At 36.1% G+C, this 21,162-nt stretch overlaps 1 protein-coding gene across 3 annotated transcripts in view; it reads left to right on the plus strand.

The window, feature by feature from the left end:
• Positions 1-20,831, plus strand: part of LOC109091343 (E3 ubiquitin-protein ligase RAD18-like) — a 35,261-nt gene extending 14,430 nt beyond the window's left edge. The window contains exons 8-15 of one of the 3 annotated variants that reach the window (XR_006160288.1): positions 312-382; positions 555-615; positions 4,428-4,484; positions 6,387-6,506; positions 7,015-7,153; positions 15,420-15,466; positions 18,592-18,628; positions 20,576-20,831. Coding sequence is in view for 2 of the 3 variants with exons in the window: in XM_042758694.1 (XP_042614628.1) it covers positions 312-382; positions 555-615; positions 4,428-4,484; positions 6,387-6,506; positions 7,015-7,153; positions 15,420-15,444 (473 nt within the window). In the remaining variant the exon portion in view is untranslated. The remainder of the gene's footprint in view (positions 1-311; positions 383-554; positions 616-4,427; positions 4,485-6,386; positions 6,507-7,014; positions 7,154-15,419; positions 15,467-18,591; positions 18,629-20,575) is intronic. The other 2 variants (XM_042758694.1, XM_042758696.1) reach the window with 2 other exon arrangements.
• Positions 20,832-21,162: the final 331 nt, after the last annotated feature.

Below are 21,162 nucleotides of genomic sequence, written 5' to 3' on the forward strand. Positions count from 1 at the left end.
TTTTTTTTTTTTTCTCACACTACCTGTGATGTTCTAGTTTGTCATATACAATGGCAGATTGAATTAAGAAATTATAGAACTCAAACTGACTTCTATGCCACAAGATTGTGTAAAACCAAATGGTCATGTTATACAGAAAGATATGAGAATGATCATCCCTTTTGTGTACTTTAATAGATGCCAGAAAACCAAATAGGTACTGTAGGTATTGGGGTGGGATTTTTATGTATTTGTATATATTTACATGTTGTTGTCTTCAGAAAAGGTGGTTGTATTTTATAGTTAATGTTTTTTTTTTTTCTTTCTAACAGCTGGAGAAATTGCCAAAGAAGTTGAAAACAACGAGAGGTTGAAGAATCAGTTGGAGAATAAACGAAAACCTGTATGTGCTACTATGGATTGTTATTTCTATAATATAAAAATATATATGTATGTCTCTGCATTTTATTTTTTACAAATTGTTGTGATGGTTCAGATTTTTAAAAGTGCATTCATGTGGAAACAACTCATTTAGCATTTAGATTTATTCTGTTTTCATGTTTTGTGTCTGACAGTTAATTGTCACAACGAAGAATCAGGCAGCTGAAGAAATTGAGGAGTTACACTCAAAGTACCGTAAGTCCTGGCTTTATAAAAACTGACACTGAATAAAGAATGAGCGTGTTGCTCTTGTCAGTTTAGAGCAGTGATCCTCAAATCTGGCTCGCGAGATCCACTTTCCATCAGAGTTTAGCTCTGACCCTAATCAAACACACCTGAGTTTGCTAATCGATGTCTTCAGGATCATTAGAAAATCACAGGTAGGTTTGTTTGATCAGGGTTGGAGCTAAACTCTGCAGGAAGGTGGATCTCACGAGCCAGATTTGAGGATCACTGGTTTAGAGGAAGTGCTCTCCTTGCACTGATGTTTGAGTGATGTCACAACAGGGTCAGGCTCATTCTACTGCTTGTCCCGTGCATTATAAGATAAAAATGTCTGTTTGATTTATGTACCGAATAACATTACTATCTCCTACCTCAAGGTTGACTGAGGATATGTAATCTGAATATTTTTGCACGTAAAGATATTAGCAAATGTTTTTCCTGTGGCTCCAGTATAATATTTTTATGGTGTTTGGGGTGAGCCTTTTCGGCCATTCTTTATATTACTTAATGTGGACAGTGTGCAGTGCAGTCTTTGAGATGAGAAGCCAGTCTGTCTTAGGCATAGTCCAGTTCTGAGTCTTAAACGCTTACTTTTTTTTTTAATTGAGGACTCATAGCTTCAATGTGATGTGCCTATTATCCAGTTATTTTGGTCTGGAAAAATTTGTATTTCTTACTTTCTTTTTTTTTTTTTTTTTTCTAATGCAAAAAAAATAAATAATTGAGGATTTGCATTTGAATCACTCATATGACTTATATAAGCAAAGGTTAGATTGTCCTTTTCATTCTTTAAATGAGCTAAAGTCATGACTGAAAGCTATTAGTGTCTCACAAGGCTATGTTAAGATCATTTGGGATATTTATCTATTGAACAGTCTCTTTAAAAGATGTACCATGTGAGCTGCTGTTATATGTTGTTGTAACTAGTTTTTAGTGAAAAATAATATTAAATTACATTAAAGAAGTGTTGTAGTTGAGTTGCTGAGCAGAAAATGGCTGTAAAATTAAAGGCACAGCTATGATCGTAATCATCAAAAATTATTTTTCTGATTTGCTGCTTTAATGTAATGTCCATGTATCATATGTATTTAATCGGTGAGTTTCCAACTCATATATCAGATCTTCTTGTTCAGGTGTGGTTTGGACTCTATGCAGAACTGTTGTGCAGAGATTTCTAAACTGAATACAGATTTAGCTAGGTCTTGAGTGGAGCTGCATGCTTCCATTTTGAAGTTTCTCTCCTGACGATTTCGATATGCATAATCTCTCTTCGGTTATCTTCAGTAGTTCTCAGCCAAAATGTTTTCCAGAAACCTTTGCCTTTTGTGACTCCAAGTTCACTAAGCAGCTAAGTGTGTTTGTGTGTGTGTGTGTGTGTGTGTGTGTGTGTGTGTGTGTGTGTGTGTGTGTGTGAGAGAGGAACGGAGAAAGATCCCTCAAGGGGTTGAAGGGGAAGGGGGTGATCAATACGACAATACCAACAGGGTCTCAAGATCGATCCTACCTCATTAAATGTTCCATTCTGCCTTAGTGACCCCGCTCAGAACGCTTAGACCAAAAAAATCAGACAATGGGCTCCAAGCTTTAAAAATACTGTGCCCTGTTTGATGGACTGCCAAGAGGGCTTTGAGGAAGTCAGCTGATGATACAACTGAACATGGTTGTAAGTCAGTTTGTGTTTTGTGGAGTTTTAATGGAATAAAATTAAAACAATTTAATTTGTGTTGGTGGAGGAGATGATTATTGTTGAAAACATCTTAAAATGTGGTCTATTCCTCACACAAAGCTATCATATGACTTCAAAAGACTTGTAGTCTTATGGACCATTTTGTGACACTTTTATGGTATTTTTGCATCTTTTTTTTTAAGCTTGAAAGCCTCAGTGAGATGGGAATAATAATGGAAAAGCGACCAGTACAATTCTACTTTTGTGTTCCACAGACATGGGAGTGAGAAATGATCACAGAAGTGTTATTTTTGATTGAACTGTTCCTTTAACATAAACCTAAGAAACTGAAGATTGAAGATGTTCCCCAAGTAAGCTGAATGTCTTTTAATTGTTTCTGATTATGGATGTTTATCCTTACAGGTCCAAATGTTGTGCCCTGTTAACTTCAACTCTTAAGGTTTTGTTCCTTGTGCTCAAACCATGTTTCTATTTGACATGAACAGGTTACAGCTGCTAGTCCTAGTGGCGTCTCTGCTATAATAAAACTCACTTACCCTAACAACCTCCTCCCAGAGGCCAACATTAGAAACAAAGCCATTTAAGGTGGATTGGTGTAATTTTCGCCAAGTGAGAAAACATGGCCCATATTTGTCATGTAAAATTGACCTAGCAGCAAAAGATGAAAGCCACTGTGTGATTAGAGCAGCCAGACTGTGATGTCGGAGACAGGATGTTGAAATATTGATGTGCAGCACGGAGGAGATCTATAAATAGCAGCATGCCGAGATAAACTCTTGATTAATCATCAAAAGGGCTTGATGATTCACCAGCTTCATGGAGTGTCCGATGAATGGGGAAATGACACGGGTTGAATAAGACACCCCAGAAATCTAGCTTTTCTATACAATGGGATCATCCTAAATAATGAAGCAAAAGTGTCAATGTTAGGCCTTAGCACAATTCTGTAAACAGAATGTCATTCAAAATATTTCTTTAATTTTTTTGTATTTATTTGTTCATATTCCATATATTTTTGCATTTATTTAAATTTTTAATTTTCTTCATCATAGCACTATAGGGAAAATTTGTTTCAGTTGTTGGGGAATTTTTTCATGCCCTTTGCCTCAGGATCTGTATTCTTACAGGGACCTGTAGGAAGTAGATTTTTTTTTTTCATCTTGAATGTGCGTGTCTGTGTATATAGCGTTTTACCTTTCGTTTACCAATTTAAACTCAACCATCTGTCTGTCAGAAATGAAAAATGAAAATGAACAGAGTACTGAACTGTTTTCTTGTACATGCGTTTATAATTTTGGCACGTATGTGTTGCGTGGAGATGATTATTTTGTTAGATAATTTTGTTTCAGTCTTAGATTAGATTGTACACTATAATATTGTTTATAGTTGTGTGTTCTGCAAGTCATTACATTTGTAGTCTTTTTTTTTTTTTTTTTTCTTATGTGATTGTTGTGTATATATACACAAAGATGCTAAGCTCATGAGCCTGTTGGGTAACTGGCCATTATCAGATTTGATCCTGCTTTTGTCCACAGTAAATAACTCTGAAGCCTCAGATTTCTATCCCAAGTTTCCTGAGCATGACGCAATATAACTTGAGAGAGAAACAGAATATTTAGACATTGAAGTCTTGTAACTCTTGTAACACAACCCACTTCTTAGTAATGGTTTCAGGATTGCTGTAATGTTCTTTTTGTTCTGTCACATTCTCATATTTTAATGTAGACTGTCACCAAATAGGGAACGCCTGTTAAATACAAAATTTGCAATGGGGAGGGAAAAAACTTGATATTTTTGTTTGTTGCATCCCCGGAGATCTAAAATAGCAGGAGAAAGCCATCTTTTAGCATTCCCAATCATCCCCTGTGTTTATCTGGTTTAAAGCATTGTAGCATTATGAGAGTAAGCTGTGTTAGCTATCTGTAAACTACTACTTCAAAGATTTTTAGTTGTTATCCTAGCAGCTTCACATCATCTTTGGCTTATAGCAAGAATGAATAAATTCAAGAACTTGTATCATGTTTGATATGACTGTGTTTTTACAATTTATAATGGTGTTGGCTCTGGAAAAAAGGTCTGATTTCATTGTTTACAGAGTGTCTTCAGCGTCAGAATGACTTATGCAAGAAGAGAAGCAGATCAGATACAGCTGGTGAGTGGGTGGCATGGCTTGGGCTAACTTAACCGTTTTTATCGAGATCTGCAGTTTAGATGGATAGATACTTGTATCAGTTCCACGAAGGAAATTGCAGTGCACAAGTGAAACAGAAGTTAATCAACACAGCATGGTACAGCGTAGCCTACTTCAAAACTGTGCATGGGCACCTAATATAATAAAAATACAGGATACTCAAATTAAAACATGCTTTTAAAAATGACAAAATTACAAGACTGCAAATTACAAAATTGGAATTGATATTTTCTTACTCCAATTTTTTTTAGCTTTCTGGTTCTTAAATTATTCACATAAGGATTTTTTCTTCACTTATTTTTTAGGAATAAATAATGAAGCGGATTAGACCTGATGCCATTTTGTAGGTCGATCCCAAAGACTAATTCATCATGGGTTCTTTTTTTTTTTTTTTTTTTATAGCTGTTTTCAGTTTGTAGTTGTTTCTAAAACTTTGCCCACATAAAAAGGCAGTAATTTCCCAGACAGTCAACAAGTCATTATTCCTGAGATAAAGTTCACTATTTAGCAATTCTGTAATTAGCCAGCAGTGGTTTGTGAAAAATGACACTAAACAGGCTTTCTAATGGAATTGCCGAAATGGACTTTCAGCTGTTGTAGTATAAAGTAGGATATATCAGGCTAACTTGCCATAAAGGCCATGACTAATGCACACCATGTACAATTGAGATTAGAAGCCACGCGTTCTAATGTTTTCAGTGAGTAACAACAGTGTGGTTGAGTTAAGGTAACACTATATGAGTAATGTTGCTCAGTGTGCAGTTTTATTTTCTAAAAATTAGGCCTTAAGAATAACAGGATCCTGCTGGACAAATTTCCTGTATTTGAAAATTCGAAAGATAAATGTTGTGTGAAATTTATGTTTTCTTGTAAGCATTACTTCCATTAAATTCTTGATGTACCTGCTTACTAAGCTAAAAAAAAAAAACGGCATTTAATAGACAGAGCCGTACATATTGCGTAGCTTGTCAGTGAACTACGGCTCTGTCTATTAAATGACGCTCCATTTGAAAGCAGGTGATGGCGATTTAGCACTAATCAGGGAACCGGCTTTACTGACGAAATGCGTGTGACAGTCGCATGCGATATATCGCCCAGCGACAGGATTCGTATGCTGTATCGCAAACAGACACAGATGAATGTCAGGGTCTGTGGACATTTAAAAGCAGTGTGTTAGTGATAGTGAGCTGTACTGGATATCTCTGTATTTTTTCTCCTGCAGTTCTTTGTTATTTCAGCTGATCTCTTCTTGGGCTTTTGGCTGATGTGATTTTAAAAGCAGGCCGTATGACCTTTTATCTGCTTTTGTTGTTTTTCGCCACTACATGGTCTGCCTTGTAATGCCAGTGCTTTCAGAGTCATTGTTATTTTCCATTGTAGGATTCATTCTCTGTTAGAAGACAAAGCTAAGATTAAAATATAATCATTTTCGGTACAAGATACTTTCAGATTTTTCTTTTATGGCTTTGTTTTTTTACTTTATTAATGTATTTTGACATTATGTAATAATTTATTATCCAGGCATGACTGTTGTATAATGCAGGTTTTGGCATTTTTTTTTTTAAAGGTTAAAAAGTCATAATGAAAAAAGTTAGCATGAAAATATAATTGACCATATTTACTTAATGGTGCACGTTCCTGATTCATTAGTGCACATTATTGCCAAAGGTTGGGAATTAATTAATCTTTCATCAAAATCGACTAATATGCTCCACCTCCTAAAACTTTCCTTGAGGCATTCAGGTCTGCTTTAGAATGCCCATTTTCCAAGCTTCAGTATTTACTTCCTAATTTCTTTATATAAAGTAAGTTGAAATTAGTACTAAACACTTTACTTCTTTGCCTTTTGATTCTTTTACTTAGGGAAGCAGCACAGTAGCGAATTTTCCCGTTTGATTGCCCAGGTCAGAGGTCGTCTGGAGACATCCAAGAGAGCACCGAGCAAACAAGAAGAGAAGTCTACAGAGGAGACAGACTCCAAAGGTCCCATTGTCTTCAGTTTCTCTTCAGATTGCACTTAAAGATGTTACATATTTCCCCATATAACATTGGTTAATATTGAGTGATTGACAATTTAACTGTTGGTCAGCAATGAATTAATTAGAAAATCTGACATTTGTTAAATGTAGGCAGGTTGTATAGGTTATTTTAGCTTGATTTGTAGTTAATTGTAGTTAACTGCTTAATGAAATTGCATATAATCACAAATTTGAATAGTTGATATTTAATTCCAAGTGTCTTCATAATAAATTAAATTTATGTTGACACTATGCTGAAAATGTTTGTGATGCTAGAAAGTTTGTGAATATCTCTGTTTAGGTTTAGTAATTTTACTTTATTGGCAATGTATAGGTCCTTTTCTATGCCATTAAAGCGAAATAACGGAACAAACATAGGAGCCTGATAAAAATACAAATTTCAGATGGCACTTAGAGGCTTTTGCGTCTGAAGTCTTAATTTTTTCTTCTTCTGTTTTTTTTTAACGTAACAGGTGCACCAAGCAGTATTCAGAACACTCCCCAGCCTCTCATTTCTACAATGCTGAAAGTAAAGAGTGAGGAGATGGAGGGGGTAATTGAGCTTCCAACAAGATCATCAAGCCCTACAATTACTGAAGTGTCAGACAGCAGGTACTTCTTTTTGAAAGCAAACCATTTCCATGCCTGTTTTTGGAATAATTTTAGGTGGTCGATACTTAAAGAGAAAAATGAAAATTCTATCATTTACTCTCCCTCATATTATTACAAACCTGTATGACATTCTTTGAAGGATAACTAAATGGTTTTAGTGACCATTGACATTTGTATGGGCACAAAATAGCATTTAGATATTTCTCACAATGTATTTGTTGTATGTATTTTTTCATGTTTTAAAATTACATGAGGGTGAGTAAATGATGACAGAATTTTCATTTTGGGTGAACTATACCTTTAAGCATAAGGGAAATAAGACCAAATTGCTGAGCTTTTTGTCAACCAATGTCTTTTAGCTAAATACAGCATTGCATAGAGTGCATTATTGCTTTTACTAAAATATTTATAAGCAAAACTATTTAACAAGATCCAGTCCCTGATGTCTAAATCTGTATCTAGGACCAGCACCAGCAGTTTTATTAAAAAAAAAAAAAAAAAACTCTCTGGCCTGTCTTTGAAACCACATAGTGTTTGCAAGCAAAGTATTGTGTAAATGCATGCACTTTGAGTGTAGTGTTCCTCCCTACCTTTCTTTCTCTAGTCCACTTCAAATACTGCATACAGTACGCCCATCTCTAGGATTAAATATCACTGTTAATGGAAACCTGCGATTGAGAACATGTTCAGGTGTGGAAACATTGTAAATCATTTCCAGTGCCCTCTTCATGCTCTGTTTCTGACTATCTTGCACATCTTATCTTGTTTTTCATTGGCTCTTTTCCTCTCTCAGAGCAGATGAGCCAATTTCCTGCTGTTTTTAAAGCAATATTGACAGGTCTTTTGCTCTGCAGTAATCCTTTGAACTGTTTAGGTCAAGGTGTAGGATGTTAACTTTGGCAGAAAGGAACCTGTCAGTCACTGAGGAAACAGATTTGGAGAATTTTTCATTATCTCACAGGCTTTCAGATACTTTGATATTTAAGTGATTGAGAGCTCCTTGTTGCTTTTCACACTAGGATCTATTCAGAATCATTTTGTCTCTGGGATTCATTGCATTAGCTTTGATTTTGTGAAAACAGCTTTATATGTTGATTTTTTTTTTTAACAATAAAGATAATTTGAACTCACAATAAAATTAGCATAATAAAGTACTGTCATCAAATACAAATACTTAATGTATCAAATGCATTGAATATACAGGGGAGGAAATCATAAAGTACTGAAAATAAGTACTGCTTACCCTATGAAAGCTTTAATGTAATCAGTGGCTGTTGTCCAGTTATAAATTGGTCATGGTGATGCATTTTGGAGCCTAGCTGTGGCATATTTCAGAATTTAAAAAAAGGCTTTTTTTGAGGCAAATCAGTCTGGCATTACCATGAAAATGGGTTTTAGATGCTATCAAGGCTGCCAGTAACACCCTTTTTGCTGCAGATTAAGTATTTCTGATTCTGAAATGTACTGTTTCTGAATGCACTTAAAATAATGATACTACTGGTAAATGTAAACGTACAGGAAGACTTCCTGCTGTCTCTTTAAGACCTCATGCATGGGATTAGGGTTGGGCCAATAGACATCATCCATCGCCGACATCGTGATCCACCCCCCGCCTCCAACCCCCTCTTCCCCAAATTTGCCCTGCATACCAATTCCATGTTCAGAAAGGAAATGAAGCTTACTACGGAATAAGGATATGCATTTTAAGCAAAAGTATTATTCGATAATCACTGGGTATTATTCGATTAGTAGTCAAAAATCACACCCCTCCCGCGCATGCACCCACGCAGTAACGCACACAAAAACACACACCCATAAAAAGAGAGAAAGGAAGAGAGACTATTCAGGCTTTCAATCTGTATGATAACAAACTGTTTAATTCATTAGAGAAAGGTCTATCCTAACCCAAGCCAATTGATGGTTGTATGATTGCTGAAACATATTAATATAACATAACCAAATGACGGCAATTATTAACATAAGTCCGTCGATTATCAACTGCTCACAAGGCTGTAGGAGCCTAGGATATTTCTATTTTAAAAATGAGCATGAACATTATTAGCATTTAAAAAAAAAGTTTACAGATTCATTAAGATTAGAACAGATTAATTTAGCCATGAATATTAGGCTTAAAACACATTACATCTGCCCGAGTCCGACCCGAGCCCGTGTTGCTGTCCTCATTACACAGCTTCTGTTGCAGCCATTATAATAGTTTAGTTTTGGTTTTTAATGGCAAAGTGGTCATATTTCGTTTTGATTCTTTATTAATTTAATTCAGAAATATGATTGGAACATTTTGTTTAAATTCAAGTTTTTTTTTTTTGTTTTTTTTTTAAATAGCCTACAAAGAAGCCAGCGCAAGACAGTGAGTTGAGCTTTTTGACCAGTTTATCCTTCTCAAATAAATAAATAAATAAGATTAGCGTCATAATATTTAAGGAATAAAGTCAAAATTACGATAACATCATGTTACATTGTGTGAAGTAAAAGTGAATATATTACACCTGTATACTCCGCCCAAAAATTAATAAAAAAATAAAAAAGTGTGTGGCACCTGTCATTCTTCACATTTAACACAAAAAACAGCAATAGGCTTACTGGTGATTTTTTTTTTTTTTTTTTTTTTTTTTTTTTTTTTAACAAATTGATTTATTTCACGAGACACTCATTTGTATTAAATTGTTCTGTTTTTTTTTTTCAACATGCACTCAGATATTTATTCGTTTTTATTTCATGCTGAAAATATAATTGATTTACATGCCGCTTGAAAGGAGGTGAATATCTCACTTTTTTTTTTTTTTTTAATTGACAGAAGGCTGAGGCTTTGTGTTATAATAAAAAGTAACAAAGCCCAAAGCTTGCGATTAAAACGTTACATATTATTTCCAAGCATTTATACCATAATTAAAAGCTTGTGAATAGTCACATAACGTTATTTACTTCAGAAAAATCAACATAAGGGTCAAATTTTTTTTTTTTTTATATGGGTGGTAAATGTTTATGCTTATCAACCACTGGAATATTAAGTTTTATTCTTTCAACAAATAACAAATCATTTTAATGCAGCTAGCTCATAATCACGACTTTGTGGTTTATTATTTTGAATCGTTTGGGACGCGGTGACACAGAAGACCCTCTCACAACAAATTGCTTTATAGATCTATTGTTTGCCGCTCAGAAATGTTCACGTAATCATGCTGCACGTATCAGTAGTTCCCTGCTCCGGCGCGGTTAGTGCTCACACTGCATGTACCACACCCTAATTAAACTGAACCTCTCTCTGGCCCACCTCTTCCAACCAACCGTGTCCGAGCGGCGGGACAGAGCGATCACATTAGTCAACCGAACCGGGCTTTGGGGGTCAGACGTGCTCGGGCACGGTTCATATCCTTAGAAAATAATCGCACAGCCTAATCGATATTCTGTAATTAAATCGACTAATCGAATATTTGAAAATCGTGACCCATCCCTACTACGGAAACCCTAAAGGGAATAAATAGCCTACGAGATGGGAGGATAAAAAATATATATATTTCAATACTTTTTCTCGCAAATATATCGTTGGGTAAGTTTTGGCAACTGTATATAAATTGCAGGCATCAGGGAGCCGCTATTGAAACCGTTTTTGATTGCGTGCTCTAATTTTACTTTCACTTTTGAGATTCGTGATCACAAGGACTCTATACTATGGAGTGGCAGTACTTACCACACATTTGACAAGATTAGATGTTTGTCATTGGTGCTCGGGATCTGCAAATCATTCGCTATCGTCCTATCAGACATTTCTCCTTACCACTCTGTGTATGTGGTAAGTGAACCTTAATGTACTGTAATGCAACAGGCTACTGCTAGCAAGCGGCTAATCTTTTAGTGGCTCCGTAGAACGTGTTATTTGTGTCACTCTTCGTGCACACCCCTAACCCCGCCCCCCGATGTCATCATCCATCACGATGTTTCACCGTAGACATTGTCCCATGCCAGTTTGGTAGTTTTTTGAAATTTTGTTCCTCATCTGTTTACATTCACTTAATAGCCTATATACCGACAGTGTTTAGTGTAAAATGACTGTTTACGTGAATACACATCAAGATGGGCATTTTGCCATAATTTTGTGTGTATTTGGCCGTTTACGTGTAGTAAGGTTCAACACAACTTCATTCTGTAGTCACGCGTTCTCACATGTGGCTCTATGTGCGTGCGCTTTGGGTGTGAGCTCACAGAAAGCTCCCGCAATCCTGCGTCGAAATTCAAGCCCTGTATGAATTAGAATTTCGATTATCTAAATGAGTGTATATTATATGTTGATAGTTTTTACATCAGCACCCAGTCCAGTTTGAGGACAAAGAGTTGAAAACTTTCCCTCCGAAAGTATAAAGACTGATTTATACTTCTGCGTCGTACCTACGCTGTAGCCTACGCATAGACACACTCCCTACGCCGTAGCCTACACCGAAGCCTGACGTGCACCTCTCCATTAATCTATCAGCGCGTCAATTCTACGCGGACCTCAAGCACTGTGATTGGTCTGCTAGAACCCCTTCCTCCATATGTACTTGAGTTTGGTGTGTGTTTATAATGTGCGCTTTAATATATTTTAATGTTACACCTTCTTATATAAAATAAAACAAAGCAAAGAACAAGAGTCTTATCCTTTATTATACTACATAGCATTATACATCAGTAGTTGTCCGCCGACAAACTGATGTTCTGCCGTGGTACAAGTCCTTGTGGAGATTGAAAGAATGCCATATCTTCTCCTGTTCTGTTGTTGTCTCCTTTTTGTAGTTTTAAATAATTATTTGATATTTATTTGCCGCCGTCACGTCTATAATGCTTCCCCGACGAGCTGCTTCTTCTTCGGCTTTTGTCGTGGTACTGCAGGTTACATCAGCAACTAGCGGATTGCATGTGTACTGCACGTCGACGTGGACAACGACGCAGAAGTATAAATGAAAACTGATGCATAGCCTATGAGGTAAAGGCTACGGCGTAGGTCCGACGCAGAAGTATAAATCAGCCTTAAGTCAGCATTGGTTCACTGACCCCTGGAGGTGTGACCTCCATAGAAGTTAAAAGGCCTACATTAGTGACCCGACCAAGGCAATGCAAGTATCGTACATTTAACTAAGCAAAACAGAGGTTTAGTATAAGCTGTAGACCCCGTTGTAAAACGGTGCTGATGGTTTTACTTGGGTAGTTAACGGACTCCTTTTCATAGCTTCATTCCCTGTTTCTCTAAAGGGTTTCATTCATTCAGTCCCTTCCTGCTGTTGTGGTTGTTTGTTTGTATAGACTAGTTATGTGTTAGTGTTTAGTTAATAAATTTACACAAATTACCTGTGTTTCTGATTCTCTCACAGCTTGTGGATAATGTCTTTTAAACTGTCTGATCTAGTTACATGCTCTAATGCACTAGTACTGTAAGAAAATTATTTTCTGTGACCCTCAAAATGCCTTTTACACTTTGTGTTTCAGCAGCTGCTGCATGTTGCAAAGCAATGTCCTGGCCATAATGTTTTGTTTTACACATACATTTTTATTGTTGTTATATTTTGGTGCAGTTTTGTATTTTGTTGTGATGCCAGTGTTGAAGTCTCCTGAGAGCTGTCACCAAGTGTCGTGTTATTAATCATAATGCAAGACTGTGGGATTTAGTTTCAGGCGAAAATGATGTGTAGAATGTATGATGAAGTTCATCAAACGGGGTCTTTTCATTATCAGTGTGATTTTGTTGACGGAAAATGTAGTCGATGTGCTAATAACTTTTAACCAGATTTCAAAAGAATATTCATGCCAGGTCACACTCATCGTAAGACTGAAGAAAGTCATTGAGGGAATTACAAAAATGTAACCTTTGTAAAGAGTTTACGAATGAACTTGAATGATCTTTGCCATTGTTAAACTGAAAAATAAATCTCGCTTGTTTACTCGATAGTTTACTCTCACAAGTGGCCCTGATTGCTTAGCTTTGTAAGGACACAACATTTAGATATGCAGATTAATGTAATGAGATGTTATGTGTGCACAGTCCTGCTTGGCTCAGGTGCACTATAATTCGATGTATTTGTTTTATTAATTTGCAGAAGGCCTCTAGTAACAGATGTTCCTCATTGTGTCTTTAGAAAGTGGGTGGACCGTTTTAACAAGATGAATGATAATGAGATATTTTCATTAGCACCGTATTCGTTGGCTTGCCAGACAAATCTGTACATTTATGTATATAAGTATATAAGTTAACCACCAAATCGCGATTCTTGTTGCTTCATCACCGCGGTAAGAAAAAATCCCATACCGTCACAGCCCTAACTAGTTGATTTAAAAAAAAAAAATAAACAAATAAAAAATTTTAGTTTTGGTGCACACAACATCTCAATGTTGTGATTTGCTGTCAGTAGAGTTAAAGGTTAAGGTAAATTTTAGAAATGCATCAAGTCCCCAACGTTTGCAGCTCCACTAGTGTAAGGACACAAATCAGAGGTGATAAGATCTATTATAGGCTCATAACTGCAGCTCATACTGGAGTCTTGGGATGTCTTTAGTACTCTGGGTAATTAACTGATACTAGGAGCTAATTCGCATGGATGATTCTTGTATTCTAGGGATTAGTTTGTATATGCTTATTAAAATATTGCAGACCATAAACTGCATAGTTTTTTTTTTAAGATACTTGTCATTAGCACTTTGCATACTGACATTTTGAGTTCATGCTGTAAAAATGAGATTTAGTTTAAATTATTTGTTTCTGGGGTATGTCCTCTGTTTTGTACTAAAACTTCTCTCGTAGTTTGTTAAATCATACAGTTGAAGTCTTAATCATAAATATTTTTGGATGGGATAAGAGTGTATATTTCTTTTTTTGTTTAAAAGTTTTTGGTGGTTTCCTTTCTGATTATTGTCAAAGAAAGTCTGAAATCCCAGCTTCATAGGTTGATTTGATCTCTTTGTGGCGTTTATTCACCCTGAAGTTATGCATTTGAGTGCTTTTGTTCAACTGTGACATTGAGGTGATTCACAGGTTCATAACCAATCGAAATGCTGGAGGTAGGAAGAAGTTTTGAAGTTGTCTACAACTTATTTCAATCCTTTATGCATGCACCTTTTGATAGTAAGATGCTTTAGTATGCAGCAAGACAAAAGTTCTTGCCTACCTGCTCTTCCTATATGTGTAAGAATTGAAGTGAATGGAACACAAAACTTAATGCAGCCACACAGGTTCACACTTATTAGAACTTACCAATTCTTAATACTTTTAGTCCATACTATGTTTTTGTGTATTGTTTTGTATCCTCAAAATTAAAGTCAGGGATGGCTGGGGGCTTGTTTACTGTTTTTATAATGTTTTTTCCCCCTCTTCATTTCCAACTTCTTCCTGTGCAACCAATTCCCTCCGTTTCACCACTCTCCCCTTTCCATCACTGCCTCCAGCTACACAGTTTCCGCACTTCCTACATGGCACATGGCTGGCTTATTGTGTCCCCCGTGCTTTTCATCAGCAGAGACCAGTTCTGTAATCATTTCTTAAGAAAAGTTGGGCCCAAAGCACCAGTGTGGCAGTGAAGGAGCTTTGTGTCGTGACTTAAGATTATCGACCCTAGTCTTTCACAATTGTGCCTAGGTCAGTGCTCTATGTGCATGTGTGAAGTGCAGTAACATGTCATGCTATTATGTGGTGCAGAGGTCATGTACTGTAACAGCATGCTTGTGCTCGCTGGAAACAAACCTAGGACTGACCTTGAGAATCTTTTGAGTGTATACAGATTGCCAAAACAGCAGAATAACATAAAAAAAAAAAAATGCTTTGGAAAGCTTTTTTACATAAAAATATAACATAAATATTAAATTAACATAAAAATGTTTCTATTTTTATATTAATTTATTTGACAGAGTGTAAGTATTTTTTTATGTTGTTTATGATCGCATTCCTCCAATCCAGAGTGTTTTGTAAGAGGCCTGTAATAGACTGGCCCATGCTAAATCTTTACAAATATTTTAAATATTACATATTAGTTGGCACTGATAGCCTTGTGAGCAGTCTGCTGACATGTAGCGCAATTGTGCTTCAGACATCCCGAGTTTGAGTCCTGGCTCGTGGACCTTTACTGCCCCCCCCCCCCCCCCCCCAAACTGTCTCTCTCTCTCCCATTTCGCTTCTTGTCAACTTACTGTCCTATTAAAAATAAAGGCATAAAAACACTAACAATAAATCTTTAAAACTGAATTACATATTGAACATTAACAGCCTTTTCTCTGTCTTGTGTTTCAGCTCCATCTCAGATATTTTCTGTTGATGACATGGCAGCAGCTACTCAGGTAAGTAGCTCTTCACATACAACAAAATGACATGCATATTTTCACACTTCACATATACAATTACAAAATTTAAATCAAAATATCTGACACTTCATTAACAGTTATTCAGATTTTTCTGAATTTACTTTTATTTAATTTGGATGTTTGAATGATTCATAAATATTAATTTAAGTGGTCAACATGTTCCCTGTCTTATTGTGCACAGTTTGCCTTTATTTAAAGTGAAAGTTGAAAGTGACGTGACATACAGCCAAGTATGGTGACCCATACTCAGAATTCGTGCTCTGCATTTAACCCATCCAAAGTGCACACACACAGCAGTGAACACACACACCGTGAACACAGTGGGCAGCCATTTATGCTGTGGCGCCCGGGGAGCAGTTGGGGGTTCGGTGCCTTGCTCAAGGGCACCTCAGTCATGGTATTGCCAGCCCGAGACTCGAACCCACAACCTTGGGATTAGGAGTCAAACTCTCTAACCATTAGGCCATGACTTTACATTTTCTATAATTGCTCTTCAAAATGTCTATTTTTTCCACTAATTTTCCATTATAGTTAGTGTGACATGCAACTGTTCAGGTGTAAATCCTGGGGGGAGAACAATAAAAAAAAAAACATGGATTCCACAAAGATTTTCAGCAGAACAACTGCTTTCAGTATTGATTAGAAATGTTTCTTGAGCACCTAATCAGGATATTATAATGATTTCTGATGGATCATATGAAATTGAGAACTGTTCTAAATTGTAATGGCTGTTGTAAATTCAGTTTTTCCATCACAGAAATTAATAAAATATATTGAAATATAAAGTTATTTTAAATGTAATATTTTCCAGGATTTACAGTATAATGGTAATGCAGGCTGGTCTGTTTATTAATTTTACCAATGAACAATACACAATATACACCAATATACCCTTGTGGACAGCGCGCTGACATACTGTATAGTGCTGTTGCACTTCGGGCATCCCAAGTTCGAGTCCCAACATTCCCGATCCCATCCGCCTCACTCTCTCCCACTTCGCTTCCTGTCTAATTACTTTCCAATCATAATAAAGACAAAAACACCAAAAATAAATCTAAAAAAAAAAAAAATGGACAACAATGAAAATGTTCTTGATTAATATTTCCCATTGATTGTTATTTCATTTCAGTTATCCAGTGCTGATTTTCCCATGTTAATTTTTTGCTACTTTCAGCAATAAACATGCGGTCTATTCTTTGGCAGGATGTTGTCCCACAAAAATCCCCACATCCTTAGACATCTAATGAAGGCTTAGAGTCTGGCTAGTTGTTGTTGGCTTGAGTTGTATCCCTATAGTTTCAGCACATCTGGAGTGTGTGAGGCCTTCTTTCAGGGAGAGATTGCTCTTATTTGATGGAGTAGTGCCCCCCACTATGAGCCACTCACTTGGGGATAAGATAAATGAACACATTAACACTTTGGGTTGTCTTTTGTACTGTATATAGACAAATACTGTACAGCTACTCGAGTAAGGTTAAAAAAAGTCACATTTCAAACATGCATTTCACAGACTTTTGAACTGCCATCTATCTGATCTATTCCTGACATAAGCAATAGCAGAAATGGTGCTTGATTAATGTCCCAGATTTTCTTTCAGAAACTTTTCTGTCTTAGCCAGAACAGAACTGTCATCTCACTGGTAAAATGAATTCTCACCACTCTGTCATCTTACTGAGATAGACCAGTGCTGAATCCCAATTAACATATGACTTCTAAGTACCAAAAATATGTATTGCACTGGCGATAATAAAATATTTTTTGAAATTGCATCTGAGAACTGCTCAAACCAGTACTCTTAGATTTTTTTTAAAGGATTTTGGCCAGTATTACCCCAAATTCATGTTTTTTTTTTTTTTTTTTTTTTTTTTTTTTTTTTAAATCAAGGTTTTAAGGTAGATTTTGTCACTGATACAAGAGATAATTGTCAAAGTGGTTTAATTGGCTTATATATCTCTATATAACTCGATGATCCTTAGTCAGAATTTATAAATTATAACCTGTAGCATATTCTTAATATAAAGAACCTATTTTTCTTCCATCAAAATGTAAGAATCTACTTTAAACTTTGAAGCTAATATGAAAGACTTGCGCATCAAGGCACCATCTGTCTCAGTTTTCTCTCAGAAGTGAAGCTGTTTCTTACAGCCTGTTCCTAAAAACAGAAATGTTCAAAGATTTTATGCATTTCCAGAATAGATCAGCCTATTAACGCCCTCCTCATTGTTTATGAAACACAAAAATCCCTCCACTCAATCTCTGTTTGGTTAAACCTTCATCAAGACATACGGCTGCCTTTGTGTCCCAGGCGATGTCATTCGTTCTCCTTTTGAACTGGCTGCTTTGGGAGCCATAAGCAAGCGCTCAGTGCCACTCACTGTTTCTTGAGCACTTTGTGTGATTTATGAACCAGGGGACTGAAAGGGCTGATTTGTTTGTTTTCTCATTAAGCATATGGATCAAATATTTCCTATGAATAAAATATATCTTCTATGGCTCTTAGAAGGCTTATCTGCAGGCCTTCAGGTCCTGCTTAATTGTAATACAATAAATCTCTTTTCAAAGGCGGAAGCATGTGGAAGGAAAACAGTACTGCACCAAATCCCACACACATTCTCCTCTCAACATACAACTGAGCCAATTTCCATAGCTCAGGGGTCTTCAACGTTTTTCAGGCCAAGGCCCCCCTTGGTGGGTAGAAAATTGGAGCAGGAACCTGTCACATATTATGTTGCATTTTAAGCCTGAACTTTAATAAGCCATAATATGCAATTAGTATCATAATCATGTATTGGCACAGTCACTCAAAATTTTGGGGACAGATTTTATTTTATTTATTTTATTTTAACTTTTATTCTGCATGAATGCATTGAATTGACAAAAACTACACTAAAGACTTTGCCATCACAGGAATAAACATTTTTAATTTACATTTAATAACTTGCCTGTGCTTTAGATCTCAACATGTAAAGCAAACCTAAATGTTGTTCAACATGCAACCTTGAACCATCACTTTTTACTTACAACCAACACTGTACTTTGTACTCTTCTATGTGGACATATGCAGCATTATTTTTTTATGGATTTTTTTCTGTCACTTACAGAGTAACACTTCCCTGAAGCAGTGGCTGTGACATCTATGTATGTACATACTTGCAATTTCTTTTGACAATGAAGGTCCTCGTCACGCATTGGCTTGTAGTCAAGCTATGAAGCCATTTTAAAGCTCCTCCATTTGATGAAGTGAATCAATTAGTTCTGTTTGTTAAGAGCTGATCTGGAAGACATTAGGATCATTGGATGTTTGGATAAGCCATTGCAAATGTCGTGGATTCTGAATGCATTGCCACAGATTTCGCTTACGCTTGGCAGTTTTTCGTTTGGTGTTTTGACACAAACCTCTCGTGGGGGCGGGCTTAACAGTGACCTACTCTGATTGGATAGTGAGCTTTTGATGGACAGGTGCTCTCTGACCGGGAAGTGCAGACTAGGGCTGTGCGATATGGACAAAAAAACCTGTCACGATTTTTTGATCAATTTTTGATCCAAAAGCTCACTATGCACTGTTTGTATTTCACTTTGAAATAGTTCCAGCATTAAGTAGATTCGTGCTAAAGGAGGAAATTCTGTTTGGATAACAAAGTGTAGATTCTAGTAAGTTTTGGGTTTCACTTTTACTCCATGTTTGGATTTCACTTTTTAAATTCCCCTTAAAATTCCTTTGTTCTGTTTTAGGGGGAAAAAGAATATCAGTGTTTTCAAAGTAAGATGATCTGATCTTGTGGAAAGGAAAATAATATTGTGCAGGCGAGACATGATATTAACCAGAAAGGACAGAGAAATGGTCAAAAAAATTAATTTTCAGTAACTCAGACATTGCACATACCAACTTGAAAACAAATGCAGACGAGTCATTCTAACTGATAAAAGCATGTCCTTGAAAGCAGCGGAATTATAGTCCTTAGAAATACTGGTCACACTGTGAAATTGGACTTCATCCATGATTTTATTTGTGAAAGGGCATTTGTCTGCAGACTCAGAAGCAGCTTCTGACTATTAGGTCCTAAGGCAACAGCAGTCAGTGATGTGAATTAACACTCACCAAGCATGTAAAACCAAAAGAATATATATATATTATTATTATTATTATTTTTTTTTTTTTTACTTGGGTTACAGGGTTGAGCATAACAAATACAGTCAACACTACAGTTTGTGTAAAAATTGAAAATGTAATATTTAATTAGTATTTAATATTTGATTATTTTATAATTTGTAAATTATTAATCACTTGTCATCCTGCCATGTCATAGTGTCCAAATGATGTTACTTCATAAGTATCTAAATTTTAAGTTATATAACTTTTTTAATGTGTTACAATAATGTGTACAAAATGTATTCTAAAACTAATTTATTTAGACGTCAAAATTGAACTGCAATGAGTGTACTCAAGGTGTTAATTTTCTTAAGCAGAATAATGTAATTTTCTCTGTTTCAAGCAGTCAAGCAGACAGAGAAATTAAGAGGCATGTCTGACTGATTTTAGAAAGAAATGCCAAAAGTTGCTTTGTGGGTGTTGTACTTTGCTGAGTATAACGAGGACACACTTCACAGCAAAACAAGATGAACTTAAACACAAACTGAAGACAAACTGGCTAAATTAACAAGAGGCTAAGTGAATGATTGTCTGAGTCTGAGCTTCGGAGAGGAAATGGCTTTAGTCTATTGTGATTTTTGCAGCCTCCGGCATCTCTGTGGTCACCATAGTGCTGCTCTAATAATGAATTTAGTTATTCAATCATCATTAGTCTAGTTGGTTTTAATAACAATAATGTAAAGGCTTCCATGGGGGAAAAATGGATGATGTTTGTGTAACGTGTCACAATATGCAATGGAAAGTGTAAAAGAGTTTTTACAGTCCACATTATTCTTCAAAAAGTGCATGGGGGAAAAATGGATGATGTTTGTGTTAAGTTAGAGAGACCAGTACCTCAGCTGTTTTGTTTGATTATCTCTCTTTGCTCGATTTAACCTGTGCTTTGCTTTAGTGCCAAATGGACCAATTTCAACCATGTGCAATTCTCTCTCTAGACACAGCGAGTGAATTCTCCTCTGCAGAAGTCCAGAGCAGCCGGTTACAGAGAGGTCTCGACTCTCATAGAGAAGATGTTTGAAGACCCTGTGAAGAGACATCCCCAGTTCATTAAGTGACGAGTATCAGTTTCGAGGTTTTTCTGAGCTGAATGTGTGGTCTAAATGTCTGATCCAATTTCCACCATATTATGTACAGTAATTTTTTTTTATCATTTCAGTATTATGTTTCCTCCAATAAAACAGAAAAAAACAACTTTTTATGGAATTTATGTAATCATTCCAAATTTCATATTGAACTTATTATATACTCCCAATCACAGCCGTAGTAGCTCAACTTATGAACTCCACAGAAGTATGCGGTTTGAAACCTGCAGTCTTTGCTCTTGAGTGACTAATTATGTTGGAGTTGGAAGAAATGGACATCAGGAGACCACTGTTCCAGACCCCTCACTGGCAACTATCCTATGGCATGAAAGGAAGCAGATAGGTCTATTTCACATTTTTAATAACAGCTGTTTAAAAAATCTACAATATCTGCATATACTTTTATATATTTTGTAGATATTAAATAATTTTTACATATA

The sequence above is a fragment of the Cyprinus carpio genome, chromosome A6, assembly GCF_018340385.1.
Source record: "Cyprinus carpio isolate SPL01 chromosome A6, ASM1834038v1, whole genome shotgun sequence".
Taxonomy (NCBI): Eukaryota; Metazoa; Chordata; class Actinopteri; order Cypriniformes; family Cyprinidae; genus Cyprinus; species Cyprinus carpio.